This window comes from Mustelus asterias, chromosome 14, assembly GCF_964213995.1.
Source record: "Mustelus asterias chromosome 14, sMusAst1.hap1.1, whole genome shotgun sequence".
NCBI lineage: Eukaryota > Metazoa > Chordata > Chondrichthyes > Carcharhiniformes > Triakidae > Mustelus > Mustelus asterias.
The window spans coordinates 54,839,215-54,862,903 of NC_135814.1; the positions used below are offsets into that span (position 1 = coordinate 54,839,215).

The 23,689-nt window shown below is 43.3% G+C and overlaps 1 protein-coding gene across 2 annotated transcripts in view; it reads left to right on the forward strand.

The window, feature by feature from the left end:
* The window catches only part of rapgef4a (Rap guanine nucleotide exchange factor 4a), a 284,780-nt gene that overhangs the window by 157,962 nt on the left and 103,129 nt on the right, over positions 1-23,689 (forward strand). For both annotated transcript variants that reach the window (XM_078228399.1, XM_078228400.1), the window contains one exon: positions 17,586-17,639. In XM_078228399.1, the coding sequence (XP_078084525.1) occupies positions 17,586-17,639 (54 nt within the window). The remainder of the gene's footprint in view (positions 1-17,585; positions 17,640-23,689) is intronic.

Below are 23,689 nucleotides of genomic sequence, written 5' to 3' on the forward strand. Positions count from 1 at the left end.
ATACGGACTTGCTAAATTGTTGGGAATTAAGCTAAATTGATATAACAGGAAAAATGACAGCATAGGTGGGAACTTGGCTAAAGGACAGAAGTGGAGAGAGAAATTAGTCCCTGCTACAGGTTGGGATAAACAGAATGGTGTACCAGCCAAATGATGCAGGTTGTTCGTATTAGCATAGCCAGTTACAAATACTGGCTATTTTGGCCAGTTTTAGCAGGGCTGTGGGGTACCTACTGTCAGCACCTACCCACTGCCATTTGCCCTCCAGTGTTAATTTAATGGGCAGAATCCTCTGGATTTGACTGTTCCAATGGCTGGAACAGCAGCAATGCATCTTCGGGTTCTGGCCAATTCAGAAGCTGCATTGTTTTTTCTACTGAGTGAAATGAAGATTGTGCAGTCTGTGCTGTTATTGGTTAGGATGAGAAAGGAGCAGCATTCAATCTTTCCTATTTGGGGCTTTTGCCTCTAAGAGAATATTATTAGATATTTACGGTCTGCTGCTGCCAACATACAAATCATGATAACATAAACGTGCCCCTACTGTGTATTGAGGTCCGTATTGCCGGAATTCTACTGCCCCGCCCATTACTAGAATCGGAGTGAGCGAGGGGCAGACAATGGGAAGGTGCATTGACCTCAGGTGGGATTTTCCGTTCTCGGGTCGAGCAAGGCTGTAAAATCCCGCCATAACTCATTGTTCTTTCAATAAATCCAGCACTTTTTGCTTTCAGTTAATCACTCTTTGTAGGAACTCCTGTCCAATGGCTTGGACAGCCCTAATATTTTGGATTCTTCTTCCATCCTTCAGTTGGGGCTACTGACCAGAAATGGAGAATCCCACCACCTCCGTACGTACTTCAGTTGCACCTGCCTCTGATCGAGCTGCTAATCTCTGTGCTGGATGGCCACGTATTGGGCCTCCAGACCGAGCCACCCACTGTCTTTGATCGGACAGCATACACGGAGGCAGCCAAATAGGAGGCCGCCTCCAGGGAAATAGATCCACCGGTCTGGGTCCCAGCAAGTGCGGGCTCAGGGCTCCCTTTTGTTACCAATGTTGGGGTCTTGAAGCCCGTAAGAAGATCCTGCCCACTAATTCTGTTCTTTCTCCATCGATACTAGCTGATCTGCTGAGTATTTAGCAGCATTTTCTGTTGTCAGATTTCCAGCAACCACAGTGTTTTGCTTCATAATCTGAGCTGGGCTCGAATGCTGATTTCTTGGAATATTGAGTTCCAGGCTTGAGTATTATTTTCAGCTTTTCTGAGTTCATAATTGCCACTTGTGCTTCAGAGAATCATTTATATCTTTATCTTGATTGATTGCTGTGCGCTAAATGCAACTTGATATCGTAGTTCAAATACCACAGCTCAATTAGATAATCAATAAAGTGATTTCCATCTATTTCATCTCAAAGCGGAGGACAGTTTGCAGTGGTAAATAATTTAACACCAATGTGATTTTCTGCATATAATGACATTTTGCTGCTTTTAAAGAAAGCTCCACATATACCGTTATTGCTTGGAAGATTAAAAAATGTCCTCCATGAGTCAGGTTGAAGATTTTAACTTGATTGTCCATTGTTATTCTCTTTTAGCTTTGATTTTCAGAAATGTAAAAAATTGCAGTCACTTATTGAAAGAGGTTTAACTTTTCAATTTTTACCCGCTGTGTTTCTTTAAAAAAAAATTATCCTGTGCATTACTACAAAATTTTATGTTCATTTTAAACGGAACACAAATTCAACAATCGCTGTGGATTTCCAACTCTTCGAAGGCCCCTTTATCCCAGGAAATCCTATTGGTAAGATTGCAAGCAAAATCCAACCTGACAAATTCTGCAGCAACTAAGAATATTGGAAGACTAATGTAGATTCATAAACATGTGTAATAAATACAGAAACATTGAGCAAAGGTCCCTTACCCTGTCATGCTTTCCAAAGCCTTTATCATGAGAAATTAAAACTTGTCTACTGTTACCTTCCAAAGTTGATCTAATCAATTTATTCATCACTTTTTTTTTTCACACCCCCAGGGCTGCTTAAAACACTTCACAATTAAGTGATTATATGCTTATTAAAAAAAGTGACTGTGTTGAATAAATGAACTCCTTTGTCATATTTGGCAAAAATGATTTAAAGATAATCCTTAATACTTAAACAAATGGAATGGAAAGCAAGAACAAAGGAGCTGAGCAGATTAAACATTGGCCTTTCACCTCTGACATCAAAATTTAAACCTGGTTTGACCCAAGAGAATGACCTCTATTGCTAACCTACAAAGATTTTTATGCAAAATGTCATTGGACAGACCCCAGCTGAAAGATGCCTTAATCAGACCACTAATTAATAAAAATTGTTTGGTTTACTGTGCTGTTCAGGGTATTTACTCTTCTGAGATTGGATCTGGAAATGGTGTTAGAAAGGGATGGAGGGAGCTAGAAGCTCTGTTTTTGTTGTGCCACAGGTTACCGATGGGGGGATTCCTATGAAGTTGCTAGCAACACAGACTCAATAGATTTTCATTTAAATGATCTGAAGACAGGAAGACTATTTTTCAATTCTATTTCCAGCTGCTGCTGGTCCATTTTGTGTTTTGGGATGTCATGCCATCTCGTGGTCAAGCTGCTGCAGCCCATCTGTGCCAATGCTAATGGAACACTCATTGCAACTGAGTCATGTGGAGACCAGCAGCATTTGTACATACAGCAATACTGTAATTGACTGACATTTCAGCTCCCCTCCCCAGTCAGGTTGAGGCAAGGGGTCTTGAAAATTGGCTTGAGGTGACTGTCAGATATAGGACACCATTCCTGATGCCAGGAATCAATCGTGCTCTCAATCCAATTGAGGTGAATTAAATCCGTGTCAGGGATGGAACTTAATGTTTAAAGGGGCACACAAGTTACCCATCCCTTCAGAAACCCATCTTCTGTAAGCAGGCAGCTAAAGAGTGGGGAGTCAGTCGTGGCTGCCTCAGTGCATCAGCCTGGCCCATAAGATGGTCATTAGTGCAAAGAGGGATTTGGCGTGTCCTTGCCAGGGAGGGTGGGCACGCAGCAGCCTGGCAATGAATGGAGTTGGCACCTCCAATAGCACAGAAGAACAATGGGGGGAGCTGCCCAGGACAATTGGGTAGCCACCTGCCCAGAGAGTCTGCAGCTGGCGCAGGGGCATGAACATCAGTTTTGGGCCATGTGACGATAGGATGGGGAGGGGGAGAAGGCAACTGAGACCATACCCTCACCACATGATGTACAGCCAAAGACGGAACCACATTGAGATGGGTGAGTTGTCTGACTTCTGTACCCTCATCTCCAGGGTCCTCGCACGTTGCTGCAGTGGTTCCCATGCCCTGCTATTAAAGTATCACAAGTAGGCTTACATTAACACTGCAATTAAGTTACTGTGAAAATCCCCTCGTTGCCACACTCCGGCGCCTATTCAGGTACACTGATGGAGCACTTAGCATAGCCAGGGCACCAAACCAGCACATCTTTCAGACTGTGAGAGGAAATTGGAGCACCCGGAGGAAACCCACGCAGACACTGGGAGAACGTGCAGACTCCACACATACAGCGACCGAAGCTGGGAATCGAACCCGGGCCCCTGGCGCTGTGAGCAGCAGTGCTAGCCACTGTGCCGCCCCGAAGTAACTGTGGTTGTGAACAACTTCAGGCATTTTTCAGGGACCAGCTGCAGACCTTGGTGATGTCTTGCAAGTGGCAGCACGTCACATTTTGCTCGTCACTGGTTCTCGTTTTGGCACACCAGAACAGTGCATGTGTTTCACTATGGATGTGGTCTCACAGGGACATAGGATAGCGCGTATCACAACCACCTCTGATGCAGGGCATCATGGATTGCACACACATGAAAGAAAATACTGCAGATGCTCAAAATCTAAAATAGAACCAAAACATGCTGGAAATACCTAGCGTGTCAGGCAGCATCGGTGGAGAGGGGAACAGAGTTATTGGGCAGAACCTTACAAGAATTTGGCAGAGTCAGTTCTGGTGAGAAAACTGGCTTGGAACTCTGCTGCTCCACTGGCATGTCCAACCCCGCCCCACCTACCACCACAAATAAATGAGTCCCGCATGTGAGGCTCCCCCCTAGGGCCTGCCCCTGGCACTGACCCCTGACGTTTGTGCCTCTGCAGGAATCCCCTCAGCAGGTTCATGTCTGGGTGAACTTGTTGTAAACCTCGTCGCTGTGACGTCACGTCAGTGAGGTATGGAAATCTAGTGAGGGGGGGATATTGGATATTTTATTGAAATGCATTCTGATTTTGTCGCTGGCAGAGTAAAAATCAAATACTGATCTCACCGATGAGTTTCACGATTTCCGCCAGATCTTGAATCCCTGCCGGTGATCTTGCGGACGGAGAGTGCGGGCTCAAGATCCCGTCCACTGTTTCAGGTCAATGATGACCTTTTTGAATTTTAAGACTCACCTCAAGAACAAAGCGCAGGAATGATGTGACATTCTGAAACATCACTTTTGTCAAGATTGGGCCTGTTAACACTTGGCCCTAGGGTCTAGATAGAAATCACGTGAACTTCTACTTCAGCCATATAAATAAAGTGTGATTTATGTGGTGTCTGTCTCTTTAAGACAGTACAGCAGATGTGAGTCACCTGACGACAGACCAGTGGAACTGAGTGAGGGATCACACCAGAGGGTTTAGTCCTTTTAGGCAGAATCATAGAGCAGCCATGGAGTAAGCAGGTAAAGACTAGAGCTCTACAAGAGTCACTGAGCTGTTCAAGCAGACATTAGAACAGAGCTATCATTCACCAGAGCCATCTTGAGAATCCTTTAGAAATCTAATGGAGATCAAACTAAAGTCTTGTAGAATACACAAATGAGCTGGAGAAATTGGCATTCTGCAGAAAGACAGGAATAGTCTGGTGTTGATGGTGCTGTGGAGGACTTGGCAATGGACAAACCCAGAAAGAGAACACAACTGTTAAACAAGTTAACAATTCAGGAGAATTGTTTAATAAAAATAAACAAGAACGAAGAACTGTCAAACATAGAAGTAGAGTTTTGATGCAAATACAACAGAAGAAATGTGTCAGTTCTCTGAAAACATGCAAAGCATGAGGAGGGAGAGATTATTATCTAAGGTTAGAAGAGAAAGATGGATTCATCTTGTAAAAAAAACTCAAATGGATAAACTAGATGGATTGTGAAAGCGGATGCATGGAATAAAGAACAACTCCGGTCTAAGCAGAAGATTGATAAATTAAACCACTCAGCTGAAAGATGTGCTGGAGAGAACTGGACAAAGCAGCAATTCAGGCAGAAAAGGAAATTGAGATCGCATGCCACAACAAGATTGCTGAAAGTTACACTAATAGAAATGCATAAGAACCAATATGATAACATAGTTGATGGAAAACATGCCTAATAGAAGTACAGGACTGAAGTACAGAATACAACGACCATTTCCTTCACACGTGACAAGCCGAGTTTGTGAATGAACTGTCAAGACGTGAGACTGTTCTATTGCAAGGATGGTACCTGCATGCATTGTAGAATGAGGTGCTTGACAGAGAAGAGGATCAGCGGATTGGAGAGTGACACCGTCCGCAGAGTAAAGTATGAGAGGTCACATGACACCAGGTTATAATCCAACAGTCTTATTTGAAATCGCAAGTTTTCGGAGCGCTGCTCCTTTGTCGGGTGAATTGGAGCAAGGTGCACAGGCAAGAATATATAGACGGAGTGACAATAGCCCAACACTAACTAAGAGTAATCAAGAGTGTCAAAGGATAAGTACAGACAGTGTAGGTCGACTGAATGACAAGTCTTTACAAGTAATCATGAGTGCTAATAGATAAATGCAAGCAGTTAAGTATAATCAGTATATGTAAAGTGTATAACAAGTGAAGGGAAGACCTAAGAACCGATAATTTAAAGCAGAGAGATAATTACAAACAGTGAGATGGTGTTGAACACTATGCAAACTAATTCGGGTAGAAAGATCACCTGTAATCAAGGTATGCATTTTGTCACAACAAGACAGTCAGGGAGATTTTCCCCCCCCACAGAACCATATGGTGAGGTTACATGTAGTGTGACATGAACCTGAGAGCACGGTTAAGGCCCTCATGAATGCGGAACTTGGCTATCAGTTTCTCCTCGGCAATTCTGCATTGTCGTGTGTCTCGAAGGCCGCCTTGGAGAATGCTTACTCAAAGATCGGAGGCTGAATGTCCTTGACCACTGAAGTGTTCTCCAACTAGGAGGGAATACTCCTGCCTGCCGATTATTGCGCGGTGCCCATTCATCTGCCATCGTAGTGTCTGCATGGTCTTGCTGATGTACCATGCCCCAGGGCATCCTTGACTGTAGTGTATGAGGTAGACTACGTTGGCCAAGCCACATGAGTGCGTATCGTGTACCTGGTGGGTGGTGTTCCTCTGTGTCAATGATCTGTCATGTCCTGCAGAGGTGACTGTGGCAGGGTTATGTGGCGTATCAACAGCATCTCCACATCAGGGTAAAGTATATAGTCTTTAGTCCGCGCACACAGGCTAGGACAGAACTCAGTGCAGCAGTCCTTGTGGAAACATCCCATGCAAGTCTATATTTGGAACTGTGTATGGTTGAAGCTTTCTAGAAGTGTTAAGTTAAATGCAAGTTTTAAGATTCCTCAATTGAACAACCACTACATCAATTTACAAATGTTTAACTTGTGTATAATGTTTATTTAGAATGTGGGTTGAGTAAATCAATTTTCTAAAAGTCCCAAATGGGGAGGGATGTTGTGTATGTGGTGTCTGTCTCTTTAATTCAGTACAGCAGAAGTGAGCCACCTGACCTCACAGACCAATGGAACTGAGCGTGAGGCATCACACCAGAGGATTGTGTCCTCTCTCAGGCAGAATCATTGAGCAGTCATGAAGTAAGCATGTAAAGACTAGAGCTCTGCTCCAGACAGCCCAGAACTGCAATCTCTACCAAGTTTCACCCATTAATAAGTCCCTTCCTTGTTCCTAACATAGACTGAAATCTCTTGATGGTGCCATAACAGCCACAACATAACATAAAGATATGAAAAAAACCCACACAATGTCTGACCATATAATCACTAGTCACAGCTACAAGTCTATCCCTGCCAATTAATACTAGTATGGATGTGGAAGAGATTATGTGCAGGCAAACTTTGTATTCTCTGGTGACAAATACAAGTTGTGTGCATCCTTGAGAATGAATTGATGATGTCTTTGAGGTGTTTGGAGAATGTTCACCTCCTGGTCAAATAGTTTATATTCATTAAGGTATGTAGTGTGGGAAATAATGGTGAGTGTGAAAATGAGAAGTGTGGTGTAATGCAGTATTTGTAGGAAGTAATTAGGAATATAATCAGTACTGTGGCTGGAACTGTGTGCAGAACATAAGAGAATAACATCCTTACCGTGACAACTGAGGCCATTGAACTTGGCTTTGCAGACGTGCCCTGGAAGCTAAGCTCCTTGCATCAAACAGTTATGTCCAAATGGAAATTGTTTCGTGGCTCAGCACAGATGATCGCAAAGTTGCGACATAAGTATTGCTGTTTCCCCTTAGGCAGAGTGATGATCCCCTGAGAACAGTAGTGTTTTTGAAACAAATGATTTATCCTGGCATTCTTTCATTGTGAAATGCAGCAAAGCTGATAATTTGTGGAGTGTAAATTCACATTAAACTCCAATAAAGACGTATATGTTTGTGATTCACTTTTATGTCTAAATTAATCCTGTAACACCAAGGATATGGCATTAATTTTAGCTTGTAACATTACTAATGTGTCACTCTCTGGGAGAACTATTATTAGCGAATGACTCTATTTCCTCTAATTATGGGGATAACATTGAAACTCCAACACTAGAATCATGGAACTGTAACGACTGTACCAGTGCTTATTGTGGATTATTTTATTTTTAAACTGTTTGCTTTATCAGTGAATTGATTATGAAACATATACAAGTGCTTTCACAGTCTCAGAATTGAGCTCAAAAAGTCAGGAACAGGGCAACTCGAATCCCCTTCAAATGGGATTGTTGAATTTAGCTTACTTATGAAGTATTTGCATAGTCTGCACTGGAAATGTAGGCCGGAATTCTCCGGTCTTGCATGCCTTGCTGCAGCTGCCGGCAAGAATGGAGAATTTGGGGCTCAGCGGGACCAGAAAATCCCAGCTGCAGGTGAGGTCGGAGAATTCTAGCCAATAATCTGAGTGTTGTCTGTAGTAGACTTTAAGCTTAGGAGCATGCAAGATTTGATACTGCAAAGGCTGTTTGAATTAGGTTAATTACTGTAAAGACATGAATGAAAATGTTCGAGATCAGGGGTCTCCAAACTTTTCAGTACGAGGGCCACATCGTATATTTTACACATTTTCGGGGGCCAAAGAAAAAAAATTAGTTTTATAAATGAACTGGCGATGATTAAGCCCGTGAGATCGAATGAAATTCACTGTTGCAACAACAGGTTTCAGAACGCAAGACATATCCACATATTTTCCGCACAATGCTTGTTGATGGATAATGCAATGCAGAAACATGGGCTTTGAGAATCCACCAACCTCACAAGCTTTTGTGATTTGTCCAACCAAACCTTTCTTCACCCCAGACATGTTCTTTCCTCCATCAATAGTCACGCATTGCAGTTTATTCCACTCCAGGTTATATTCTAACACAGTTTTTTGCAATTCTTTGAAGATGTCTTCTCCAGTTACTGTGCTGTGCATGCTACGCACTGATGCTAATTCTTGTGTCACATTAAATTCACTGTCGAAGCCACAGATGAATACTAGGAGTTGTGATGTGTCACACACATCAGTCGATTCATCAAGTGTGAGAGAATACAACTAAAAATTTCTTGCTTTGTCTGCAATTTGATGAAATATATTGCTTCCTATATCCTTAATTCTACGAGCAACAGTATTTGGCGCAAAACTGATGATTTTGAACAGATTTGCTTTTTCTGGGCATAACTCTTCCACTGCTTCCGTTATACACTCTTTGATGAGATCTCCACCGGTGAATGGCTTTCCTCTTTTAGCCAACACATAAGCTAATTTGTAACTGGCCCTGGTTAAAGCTTCATTTTCAGTTATCTTCTGTGTAAAAAAAGCTTGTTGGGAAAGCAGCCTGCGTTGCATTGATTCAAATGTTTCCGAACACTCTGTTCCTGTGAATTGGGAATAACTTGGTTCATGTTTGGTCTCATAGTGCCGACGTACATTGTACTCCTTCAAAACTGCAACAGTTTCATTGCATATGACACACAAGGCTTTATCACCTGCTTGTACAAAGAAGTACTTTACACCCCATTCTTCATTAAACAGGCGGCACTCACTGTCCACTTTTCTTTTTTCCTTCCATAACTGAATTGGTCTGAATTGCCGCCATCATTGTCATTGTTCTCGCTCATTTCAGACAGATGGAGCTTACGGATTGGATAAAGCAGCTGTCAGTCAATGCAGAGCGGCAATTGGATAACAGATGTCTCAATTGCTGATTTGTTTAATGAACTGTCAGTCACAGGACGGCAGCTCTGATTGGACAATAGGCCGGTAAAGAGGGCGGGGATTCCCATGGGTCCATCAGACACCGCATGGAGTGGAAGCAAATGTCCAGCCTGTGGCTTCTGTCACCGTGTCTGGATCCTGAGTCAGTGGCGGGATTCCGGACGCGGGAGTGTTTTTGGCAGCGAGAATCCTGTCCCGCCCCACTGGCTACGGGCCAGATGTTAGCCCGCTGCAGGCCGGATGTGGCCCGCAGGCCGTAGTTTGGAGACCCCTAGATGTAGAGAGATAGAGAAGCTAGGTTGATCAAACAAATAGGAAATGATGTTATTCTTTTCCCTCCGTCCAGGGAATTATATGAAAGAAAACAAACTTACACTATGTTGTGAAAGGGGCTATATAAATGTATCTGCACTTCACAGCCACTTTCATCGTTTTCTTAAAATATGGAAAACTCTCCCCAATTTGATAGGCTAAGTGTACAGCTACTCAGATATTTTGGTTACCTAAGTAGAGTGGAGAAGTTGGGGCTGTTCTCATTGGAGAAAAGAATTGAGAGATTTGATGGGAGATATTGTAAGTCACAAGAGATCTGGATAGAGGGAGAAGATGTTCCTATTGGTGGATTTGAGAACTAAAGGGTGCAGATTGAAGATAATCAACAAAAGAAGCAACTGCAACTTGAATGGTTAACATCTGGGATGCACTGCCTGGAGGCAGGTTCAATCGAGGCATCCAAAAGGGAAAATTGGATTATTATCTGAAACGGAAGCATGTGCAGAGAGGGGAGTGGCTCCAGTTGAATTGCTCCTTCATTGAGACAGCACAGTTGCTACGGACCAAATTGGCGTTATCTGTGCTCTGACCATTCTATAATTCTGAGAGAACATTGTAAGCAACATATCCACTGTAGTAGAAAACATTACAATATGTAATTTCTAAAAATATTATTTTAATCCACATCTACACCCTAACATTACTGTACTGGAGGCAATTTGCCCTGTGCTGCTTTGTCTGTTTTCCTGACAGGCTGAGGAACTACTGTACATTGAAACATTAATTGGCTCTAGATAATTATCAGTTGCAGAAATTAGACAAATTTTTCAGTGTTGCTAACCTGCTGATAGTATGGCTTTTTATAATGCAGTGACAATTTAATTTTTTTAAATTGCTGGAAGATTTGCTGTCACGTTCTCGGTTTGCTAGCATTGGCGCCACTGGTAAGCAACAGATCGGTTTTAGTTAAGCACTTTCATTTTATGTGCAGTGAATTCTGTCATTAACTACTCAGTACTAAGTTAATTATTTGTGATTAATGATTTTGCAAACAAGGTATGCATTGCGGACTTTGATGTTCAGCCTTTAAATTGATTAAAACTTTACCCTTAAAGTAACCAGACCAAGTCACTGAGTTCTCTTAAACAGCTGTTTTAATGCAAGCGAGATGGCGAGGACCCTGAAAAGTCACAGGTTAGTGCCGGTAACTAGCCAGAGCTAAGAATTCTGGAATACACAAGCAGTTATAGTTTCAAAGTTCAAGGTATTGGAGGTATCTGTATTCACTCACAGTTATTGATTTAAGGATACATCATGCATAAGATGCAGATATTAAAACCAATCACAATCATTACACACCTGCATAATTATAATATACATTCAGTGTGAAGACTTAATCATGTGAGCGGATCTATTTCATCATAGTTACAAGTTATCATTGATGTCCCAGTTTATGTCTGTGGATATCACTCCCTTCTCAGGTTCACTCAGTTCCAGATGTCTGATTTAATGAATTCTCTCAGACTAAAGGCCTTGGTGTTTATCTGTGAAGACTATTAGAAAGATGTCTGTTTTTTTTCTCATAGCAGCTTATATGATTTTTTTTTAAACTAGTGATTATTAACCCTTTCAGTATGTACGCAGTTTAACAAGCAATCTACTTGACCACTTAGCGACGCTATCCATTCTTTTTGACGGGAAGCTGATTCTGCAATAACTTCCCAGGATCTGATTGGGAATGGCCAGGGGTCTGATTAGTTGGAGAACAACTGACCTTGAGAAGATGGTGGTGAGATGACGCCTTGAACCGCTACCGTCCCAATAGTGTAGGTACACCCACAGTGCTGTTAGGGAGGAAATCTGTATGTTTGGGCTCAGCGTGTTTTGAGGGCTGAGTATTGCAGCTCCTGGCATGCTCTGGACTCCAATGTGGAGTGTGGTGGGGAGACGGGCCACGCGCGCCGCACACAGTTTCCAGTTTTCATCTGACAGTTGTGGAAGCAGCAGGAGCGTGAGTGACGGGTTTGGCCATTCTAACAACACATTCTAACAATGTGTGCAAAAGGTACCATGGAAACTTGCAACCAAGAGACTGGGTACAGCGTGAAAGATTAGCCCACATTAGAGTCAGGAGCAGGTAGGGATGGGTTGCTCCATACCGCTAAATGCTCCCGTTGGTTAAGGCAGCTGGAGCTCAAGTCCTGGTAATTTTAGTTCCATGCTGCTATGAGTCTGGGCCTTGGTGAAGCCCAGGTACAGTATTTACTTCATGCAGCTGAGACACCCAGGGGCAGTACCAGCTCAATAACGCCACCTGGGGCAAAGGAAAGCTCAGGAGTAGTGATGCTCTTCTCAGAGCAGCTAAGAAGCTGGTGTTGTGCCCGTGATTTGACGCTTGGTTACAATTTTGTGAACCCAGTGAGCTGCAGTGTCAGCAACTGGGATGTTGCTGACGTGATCAGTTCTTGGGGCAGTCTGAGTTGGAGTGGTTATTGAGGGGAATCCGTATATCCTCAAGAGAATAATTAAAATTCCTCATGCAAAATAACCGTGCTTTATAGGATTTTGTGATTTGGCAATCGCTGGTGTCTGGGTGAGGTACTGAGAAATTAGTGGGATCAGTCTTGTTAGCATCTGCCATTTAACCTGCTGACCACAGTTTGCTTGGCAATTCATGTTAATTCTACATGTTCGGGTATAAGATGGTTACTATTGACTATTTGCTTTGCTGACTTTGTGGAATTTTATGGCTTTATTCTCCTTTAGTAGGGGTTTCAACTTCTGCCTACTTTACAACAAAATGTTTCTGGTCCCTAACTGGATTGTAACAAAATTTGGAATGGGATAGCAGTCTGTGATCTGGTCTGGGATCATAACATACTCTTTACAAGAAGTAAACTAGTACTACTGCAGGGAAAATAGACTAGGGCTTGACATGGAATTTGAGAAAATGTTGATTATTATTAATTCATGTGATTTAATAATGCAAGAGTTGGAGGTCTTATGTTAAGTTCCCTTAAAATCATCAATGGTATCAGATGACACCCGAAATGACATTCTCCATGCACCCATTCTGTGTATTATTCAGATTGTAAACAGTACTGCTTAAAAAGAAGTCTTTTTCCTGTTGAAACCATTAGTCAGTGCTTCTACTTTTTGAGACCAGCTGTCAACGTTCTTTCCAAGCTCCATATTGTCTGCGGTATCTCTTCAGATTTTTCTGAGATGCTCCTGCTCCAATTGTCAGCCTTGGCTCAGTGGTAAGATTCCCACTTTCCTTGGAAGGTCAATACCGTATTGAGGAAAAACAAATACACTGAGGCTATCAGTTTAAGATGCCCTCCAACACATCACTTTTGAAATGCGTGGAATAAGAGGGGAGATGGCAGGGTTGAATCACATTCCTGACCACCCCCCCAACCATCTTAATCACTTAAAACAGGCATTGAATGGTCACCCACTGCAGGGTCCTACTTTATATGCAATTGTCATGAGCTGCTGTCATTGTTGTTCAATACCATTTAACTAAAGATCTCAGAGGCTACATTTAGCCAAGTCCAATTTCAAGACCTGACTGAAGATGACAATGAAGCCAAGAAGACAACATTATAAATCAGCTGGAAATCTTCATTGTCTGAATCACCCAATTTTATTATTTCTCCAATATTAACATGTGTAGGGAGTAGGGTATCACAGAATTGTTCTGGTGCAGAAAGAGGGCATTTAGCCCATCCTGTCTGCACCAGCTCTCCAAACGAGCATCATGACTTGGTGCTGTTTCCACGTACGCCTGCACATCGTTTCTATTGAAATAATCATCTCATGCCCTCTTGAATGCCTCAATTGAACCTGCTTCCACCACACTTCCAGGCAGCATTCCAGACCCGAACCACTCACTGTGCGAAAAAGTATTTTCTCACATCACAGTTGCTTCTTTTGCAAATCACTTTAAATCTGTGCCCCCTCATTCTTCATCCTTTTACAAGCAGGAACAGTTTCTCCTTATCTACTCATTCCAGTACCCTCATGATTTTGAACAGCTCTATCAAATCTCTTATCCTCCTTCTCTCCATGGAGAACTTCTCCAAACTATCTTCAAAACTGAAGTTTGTCATCCCTGGAATCATTCTTGTAAACCTCTTCTAAACTCTCTCCAATGCATTCATATCCTTCCTATAGTGTGATGTGGTGATGCCGGCGATGGACTGGGATAGGTGCTACTCCTTCGTGATGAAGGAGCAGTGCTCCAAAAGCTCGTGCTACCAAATAAAACTGTTGGACTTTAACCTGGTGTTGTGAAACTTCTTACTGTTCCTATAGTGTGGCATCCAGAACTGTACACAATATTTCAGCCAAGGTCTAACTGGTGTTTAGTACAAGTTCAGCATACCCACCTTACTCTTGAACTTTATGCTTGCACTCTATGCCCCAATTAATAAAGCCCAGAATACCATATGCTTTATTAACTGTTCTCTCCACCAGTCCTGCTACGTGCAATGATCTATGCACATATACACCCAGATCCCTCTGTTCCTGCACCCTTTAATAATTTTACCCATTTTATAGTCTCTCCATGTTCTTCCTACCAAAATGCATGACCTTGCACTTCTCCGCATTGAACTTCATCTGCCTCCTATCTGCCCACTCCACCACCTTGTCTGTGTCCTTTTGAAGTCCTGCATTGTCCTCTTCGCAGTTTACAATACTTCCAAATTTTGTATCAACCACAAACTTTGTAATTGTTCCCTGCACACCAAGATCCTGATCTTTAATACATATCAGGTAAAGCAAGGATCCCAGTATCAACCGTTGGGAACACCGCTACAAACTTTTCCCCAGCTTGAAAAATACCCATTGACCATTTATTTCAAACAAACTATGATGTAACATAAGAAATAGGAACCTGCTCCACCATTCAGTAAGGTCATGGCTGATCCGCCATCACAACTACCATCTCCCACTGCCCCATACCAATTCCCTCAGTACCAAAAATCAACCTGTCACTTTTAAATGTACTTGATGACTGAGCCACAGCCTCTGGGATAGAGAATTCCAAAGATTCACGACCCTTTGAGTGAAGAAATTTCTCCTCCTCTCAGTCCTGAGTGATCCAATCCCTTATTCTGGCTTTAGTTCTAGAAGAACAAACAGCCTGCACAAGTCTCTAAAAAAAATTTATTTGTTTCATTGCAATCACCTCTCATTCTTCCAAAGATGTAAAATGATAGAATGGTTACAGAAGGAGAACATTTGGCCTGACTTTTCCCTGTAGTTGTGCAAAATTTTCTTCTTAATATGATGATCCAATTCTCTTTTGAAAGCCAGGATTGAATCTACCTCGATCAGTGCATTCCAATCCTAAACACTCCATGAAATAATTTTCCTCATGTCACCGTTTTTTAAAATATAAGCCAGTCTACTTAGTCTCTTCACCTGGAACAAACCACTCATCTCAGCAATCCGTCTAGTCAGTTTTCACTCCCTCTAAGACAATTGTATCCTTCCTTAGATAATACTTTGTGCATACTCTGGATATTTCTCCTATTTCACCACCCTAAAGACAACAAAGGCAAAAGCCTTTCAATTTTTTAAGCACAACCCATCAAATTTGACTGCTTTGAGAGAGCTCTCATTCATAATGAGCATAACTGCAGTGCTTCCTCAGTTATCAGCGGCATCAATTATCAATCTATCTCAAAATTGCTCAAATCTATTCTTGAATTTTGTTGTTTGAGATCAATCTCATGATGGTGGTTGACACAGCTCCTTCCAAATCCACAACCTCTACAACTGAGAAGGACAAGGGCAGCAACTGCAGGGGAACACCATCACCTGCAAGTTCCCCTCCAAGCCTCACACCAACCTACCATTCTTTCACTGTCACTGGGTCAAAATCCTGGAGCTCCCTCCCTAAACTGCTGTACTACCATGGACTGCAATGGTTCAAGAGGCAGCTCACCACCACCTTCTCGAGGGCAATTAATGATGGGTGATAAATGTCAGCCAAACCAGCAATCCTCGCATCCCATGAAAGAATTTTAAAAATGCATTATTGGCTTGGACTACCATAACACCCACCTACTGCAAGTGAGAGTGTTGATGAGGGTCTGTGCATTTGGAATGTACTGTCTCATTTACAGTCCTGAAAATAAACTCCTGATCCAGTTATGCTGCTACAGTGCTTGAACTATGCTCCTCTGAATTCACACCATCTGGCCATTTTAAAGCAACAACTTCAATGAAGCATAAAATCAGGCAGGATGTAAATGGGGAGTTTACTCTCAATCTGCCCCATTCATACTGGATGGGTCAGGTTAAAATCAGGGCTTCAGTTTAAAATGGCAGAACCCAGAGTCCACCTTCAATATCTTGCTACATAAGATCTATTCAAATGATTGTTGTTAAGTTAGATTTGTCTATTTTTAATCTAATGTGATTTTGAAGTTTGTTTCCTCAGACAGATAGGAATTACAATAGACCATTTGAGAAAACTTGTAATATTCAATCCAAAATGTTTTGTTCCAAAGGGAGAAAATTCAGCATTATGCAACATGTATGTTACTTGTTCAGGTTTCTTTTCACCCTGGTTTTATCACTAGGCAGAATAAAAGCAAAATGTATGAGTACGTAAAATGTGGAATTATTCTATGCTTGAAATAGATTCTCTGGACATATTGCTTTCATGTTCTCTTGCCCAAACTCACTACGTTGAAACCCTATGTACACTGTCACTGCACAGAATGTTTGCTACCCCTGTAGTCGTGAGAAATAGGACCTTTTGGTTACTTGCAAGGTCAACTGTAACTGCCTGTTCCTTTCCAAAGTCACGTTTTAGGTACTCAGTTATTGATGATGTCCTTTTATAGTGTTTGTTTTGTGTTGTCTCTTTTTTCCCCCTCCATATAAGTGTTGGAAGGATTAGCAAGCTGATTATCAGCCTGAATGCTCCTTCTGTAGCTCACAAGGCCTGGAATGGAACTTGAAGCCAGAGCTACTGGCTCAGGCAGGAATAATAACTACAGAACCACGAGACATCTCCTCTTGTAGTGTTGAATGGGTGATATTAATGTACAGCTCTGAAAGACCAATCATCCAAAACCTCAACATCTATGTGAGAACGCTATATCCATGTTTAAATTACCAGAACCTTGAGATGAATCACTTCATTTGAATACTTAATTCCATAAATTAAATTTTGGAAAAGGGATGCTATTTTTGAGATTCCTCAGTCAGATTGATTTACTTATTTAAAGCCAATGTTCTTGAATGCCTGATATATGCTCTAAAGCATTTAGAATATTCTCACTTCATCTGCTATAAGTCTGCATATAATGAGCCATCTTCTTCCCACCCAAAAAAAGAGCAACTCCTATTTCATTGGGATATTACAAAACAAAAACATTGGCCGGAATTTTGCCATCCCGTCCGCCATGGAAATAGGAATGGGCGAGGGACAGACCGTGGAAAGGTCGTTTGACCTTGGGTGTGATTTTATGGTTTCGGAATGAGCGAAGCCATAAAATCCCTCCCATTGTTTCCATAAAAATAAAATACTGTGTATTGTGGGAATCTGAAGTAGAAACAGAAGTGCTGGAAATACAGCAGTTCTGAAGAAGTCGCATTCAATTCAACGGTAACTGTTTTTCTCTCCTACACTGTTTTTCTAGATATATTGCATTCCATCATTAATTTTTATGCATTATCCTTTTTACTTTCATGAGTTGTTTTTTTACTTAATTGTGTTGATATTTTCTTCTTTTAAGTTTTCCCATGTTTATCTTTCAGACAACAGTCATTGAAAATCGACTCTCTCTACATCCTGTTAAAACCATTACCCAGGTAATGGGAATTTACAACTGAACTGCTTTACGATGAAGATTGTATGAAATTATGTAGACTAATAATTTATCTGAATATAACTTTCTCAAAGTAAAATAGAATCCCAATAATCACTAAGAGCAGTCAAATATTTAACGTGCTGAAATGGGATCCCAATTTGGCTCATCGAGAACCAACTGAAGAGCAGCCCCACTGTCAGCAACATTTCTAATGTTAAAACAGAAAATATTAAATTCCCTCATAGTTTTTACATTTTAATTTTGATTATTTAATTTGTTTCTTAAAATTTTTTAAAATAAAAAAATTCTACCTCATTGCTTTAGAAACAGCATATTTACCACTTGCTTTAAGATGCAATTTAAAAACTGAATCCTTTCCTTCTCCCCGATGTACTTTATGAACGGTATGTTTTGTCTGCATAGTGTGCAAAAAACAGTACTTTTCACACTATCCCAATACGATAATAAATCCAACCTAAGGCTTACGACACAGGCTGGGATTTTGCGCCTGCGTTTGCCATGTGCAAGAATGTCGACGTGTGCGTAAAATCCCGTAACAATCAGAAAATGAAAACCTCGCTGGCAAAGTCTCTTCCAGATTTTCCTTGCCCCTCGCTGGTGGCATAACCAGGAATCTCAATGTCATTTAAGGGCTTCCCCGCCGTATCATCCCCCACATTGCGACATCACATTAGCGAAGTTTGCAACAGGTTATTAAAAATGGGAACAAGGCTACGGGAACCCGCCAGGGGTGCACAAGTAACTATAATACCCGAGGGAGAGGGGGGAGAGACGTGCCCTGGCATTACCCCCAAGTGCTAGGGGACAGTGTCGGGGGCCCCATGAGGAGCTCCTCTGGGTGGGGCGGGGGGGGGGGTCCTGTTAACGTAGAGAGGGATCACGTGTGTGGGTTTCTGTTTTTTAATTGCGATTAGGGCACCCCGATCTTGGGATTCCCGGCATTGCCAGCTTTTTCCAGCCCACACTGATCTCAGCGTTCCTGGCAAGAAAGCCGGCTGTGCAGCCAGCGAACTGCACATTGGTTTTCTCACCTCAGGCAGCACTCTGAAAATAAAGAGTTTGGCCACATTGCATGAACTTCTTGCTGTTTAGTTGCATCACAGTCGTCTTTGACATCAAAGCAGCATTTAACAAATGTGACATCAGTGAATCTTAGAAAAATCTCCACTGATTGGAGGCGTATCTAGCACAAATGAAGATGGATGTGTTTGTCAGAGAAAAACATCTCAGCCCCAACACATCACAGCAGCAATTCCTCAGGACAGTGGACCCTGACCCAAACAGCTTCAGCTGCTTCATCAATTACCTTCCCTCCAACATGGGAATGTTCAGTGATTATTACAGTGTTCAGTTCCATTCGTAAACTTTTCCATATAAGAGTGCAGCAAGAACTGAATAATGTTCAGACTTGGACTAATGGATGGCAAGTAACATTCACAGCACACAAGTGCCAGGCATTGACCTTCTCCAACAAGCAATAATCTGGCCACCTCTTGCCCTTGAATGGCATTATCATCACTGAATTCCCCATCAGCATCAAGAACCTGACCTGGACCAGCCACACACAAACTGTGGCTGCAAGAGCAGGTCCATAGACTAGGATTTTGGCAATGAGTAACTCACCACCTGACTCCCCAAAATCTGTCCACCACCTACACACAAGTCAGGCATGTAATAAAATACACTCCACTTGCCTGGATGAGTGTTATTAATAGAATCACAGAATTCCTATAGTACAGAAGGTGGCACGGTAGCACAGTGGTTAGCACTGCTGCTTCACAGCTCCAGGGACCTGGGTTCGATTCCCGGCTTGGGTCACTGTCTGTGTGGAGTTTGCACATTCTCCTCGTGTCTGCGTGGGTTTCCTCCGGGTGCTCCGGTTTCCTCCCACAGTCCAAAGATGAAAGGTTGATTGGCCATGCTAAAAATTGCCCTTAGTGTCCTGAGATGCGTAGATTAGAGGGATTAGCGGGTAAAATATGTAGGGATATGGGGGTAGGGCCTGGGTGGGATTGTGGTCGGTGCAGACTCGATGGGCCGAATGGCCTCTTTCTGTACTGTAGGGTTTCTATGATTCTTTCTTTCTAAGGAGGCCATTTGGCTCATCGAGCCTGAACTGACAACATACTATCCCCATAACCCCACGTATTTGCCCTGCTAATCTCCCTGACACAAGGGCTATTTAGCATAGCCAATCAACCTAACCCGCACATCTTTGAACTATGGGAGGAGACCGGAAAAGCCCACACAGACATGGGGAGAATGTGCAAACTCCACATAGCCAGTGACCTGAGGCCGGAATTGAACCCGGGTCCCTGGAGCTGAGAGCAGTGCTAACCACTGTGCCACCGTGCCGCCTGTAACTAATACTGATGGTCGTGAATTAAAATTGGTTGTGATAGAAAGGAAGAACCTGCATTTAGCACCTTTCATTTCCTCACAATATCCTTGAACACTTTACTGCAAGTTAAGTACTTTGCAAGTGACTCCAGTATTGCAACATAGGAAATGTGGCAGCTAATTTGTGCACAGCAATACACTGACCAGGTAATTTGATTTTAGTGATGTTGGTTGAGGGATAAGTATTGGCCATGACTTCGAGGGACATCTCAGCCAAAAGGCCATGCACTCCAACAGTGCACAGTAAGAAGTCTCACAACACCAAATTAAAGTCCAACAGTGCAGCACTCCCTCAGTAATGCACTAGATGTCGGCCTCGATTTTGTGCTCAAGTCTCGAGGAGGGCTTAAACCAACAAAGTCTTGACTGAGCTGAGAGTGCTACTCGTCTGCCACAGCTGGATGAATAGCTCATGTCAGTTTTATATCACCCAAAGTGAACATCACCCTGCTCATCTCTGCCATAGAAAATAACTAACCCTTGTCGGACTACACACTTCAACCAGATGAAATCGAAGTTCTCAATCGAGGGCTCAATTTTTGCCCCACCACCAAAATAGACCCCATTAGCCTCTCAGCAGACACAGAGGAATTCATCAGGCGAATGAGGCTGTGGGAGTTCTTCCACAAACCCCAAGAGGCCAACAGCGAACACAATGAGACAGCCAATGAACCGGAACAGCCAACAGAGAGATCAGCAGTGCATCCGAAGAGGAAAGAGTTGAATTGGACTCCTCCGGAAGGCCGCTGCCCTCGACTTGACATGTATGCCCAAGCTATCGGGAGGTGTGTCAACACCAAATTCATCAGCCGCACCCACAAGACAGCCCCGAACATCACCCAAGCACAACGCAATGCCATTGGAGCTCTCAAGACCAACCACAACATTGTCATCAAACCAGCAGTCAAAGGAGGGGCCATCGTCATACTGAACAGAACGGATTACTACAAAGAAGTGTACTGACAACTGAACAACAAGGAACACTACAGACAGTTACCCGCAGATCCGACCAAAGAACACACCCGTCAACTCAACACTCTGATCAAGACCTTTGATCCGGACCTTCAGAGCACCCTCCATGCTCTCATCCCACGTACTCCCCGCATTGGAGATCTCTACTGTCTCCCGAAGATACACAAGGCAAACACACCCGGCCATCCCATCGTATCGGGCAATGGGACCCTGTGCAAGAACCTCTCCGGCTATGTCGAGGGCATCCTGAAACCCATTGTACAAAGAACCCCCAGCTTTTGTCATGACACTACGGACTTCCTACAGAAACTCGGCACACATGGAGCAGTTGAACCAGGAGCACTCCTCGTCACAATGGATGTCTCTGCACTCTAGACCAGGATCCCCCATGACGATGGCATTGCTGCAACGGCCTCAGTGCTCAGTGCCGACAACTGCCAGTTTCCAGATGCAATTTTACAACTCATCTGCTTCATCCTGGACCACAATGTCTTCACCTTCAACAACCAGTTCTTCATCCAGACACACGGAACAGCCATGGGGACCAAATTCGCACCTCAATATGCCAACATCTTCTTGCACAGATTCGAACAAGACTTCTTCACCGCACAGGACCTTCAACCGATGCTATACACTAGATACATCGATGACATTTTCTTCCTTTGGACTCATGGTGAACAATCACTGAAACAACTCTATGATGACATCAACAAGTTCCATCCCACCGTCAGACTCACCATGGACTACTCTCCGGAAACGGTTGCATTCTTGGACACACGCATCTCCATTAAGGACGGTCACCTCAGCACCTCACTATACCGCAAGCCCACGATGCTTCACTTCTCCAGCTTCCACCCTAAACACGTTAAAGAAACCATCCCCTACGGACAAGCCGTCCGTATACCCAGGATCTGCTCGGATGAGGAGGATCGCAACAGACCCCTCCAGATGCTGAAAGATGCCCTCATAAGAACAGGATATGGCGCTCGACTCATCAATCGACAGTTCCGACGTGCCACAGCGGAAAACCGCACCGACCTCCTCAGAGGACAAACACGGGACACAGTGGACAGAGTACCCTTCGTCATCCAGTACTTCCCCGGAGCGGAGAAGCTACGCCATCTCCTCCGGAGCCTTCAACATGTCATTGATGAAGACGAACAACTCGCCAAGGCCAACCCCACACCCCCACTTCTTGCCTTCAAACAACCACACAACCTCAAACAGACCATTGTCCGCAGCAAACTACCCAGCCTTCAGGAGTACAGTGACCACGACACCACACAACCCTGCCACAGCAACCTCTGCAAGATGTGCCGGATCATCGACATGGATGCCATCATCTCACGTGAGAACACCATCTACCAGGTACACGGTACATACTCTTGCAACTCGGCCAACGTTGACTACCTGATACGCTGCAGGAAAGGATGTCCTGAGGCATGGTACATTGGGGAGACCATGTAGACGCTCCGACAACGGATGAATGAACACCGCTTGACAATCACCAGGCAAGACTGTTCTCTTCCTGTTGGGGAACACTTCAGCGGTCACGGGCATTCGGCCTCCAATCTTCGCGTAAGCGTTCTCCAAGGCGGCCTTCACGACACACGACAGCGCAGAGTCGCTGAGCAGAGACTGATAGCCAAGTTCCGCACACATGATGACGGCCTCAACCGGGATCTTGGGTTCATGCCACACTGTCTGTAATCTCCACAGCTTGCCTGGACTTGCAGAATCTCACTGGCTGTCCTGTCTGGAGATAATACACATCTCTTTAACCTGTGCTTAATGCTCTCTCCACTCACATTGTCTGTACCTTTGAGACTTGATTATCTGTAAAGACTGCATTCCAATCATTATTCTGTAAATTAAGTTTGTGTCTCTGTATGCCCTGTTTGTGAGCATTTCTCCAATCCACCTGATGAAGGAGCAGGGCTCCGAAAGCTAGTGGCATTTGCTACCAAATAAACCTGTTGGACTTTAACCTGGTGTTGTTAAACTTCTTACATAGAAAATAACACCAGGCTGCTTTATCTTCTCCCTCACCTAACCTCCTGAAACTCTGAACCTGGATCTGTATCATCGACACCCACATGAACCAGAGTGTCCCTTGTTACGATTGGCTGATCTCGAACTGTACACAGACCCCCACTTGAGGTTTCACCAACCACCGGTGGGGGTGAATTTGGTCACGACAGTTGTACAAACCAACTGATGATAAATCAGTCGCCTGTTTTACAGATGTCTAGATTTTCTATCCACTGACTACAATAGGAAAGAGAATGGGACAGACTGTAACCCGGGCTGACAATTCACTCCCACCCCATTTACACAATCATCCCCAAGATCAAGTTCACCCCAAATATATTTTAATAAAACCCAGCTCTCTGCTGATACAACCAAGATCATCATTCTCCTCTTACTGCAGTATTTCAGCACAATGCTGAGAGGCTCGGGGTTTACCAAGATTACCCCCAGATCTATTTCTTGATCACTCGATCACAGCACTGTTTAATCCACTGATCGATAATAAACCACACTTAGTTGCTCCCACAACACTAAGTTTAATACCATTCAGAACAAAGCAGCCTGCTTAATTGGCAGTTCATTGCACCACTGGTGCATAGTGACAGCAGTGTGTTCTATCTAGAGAAT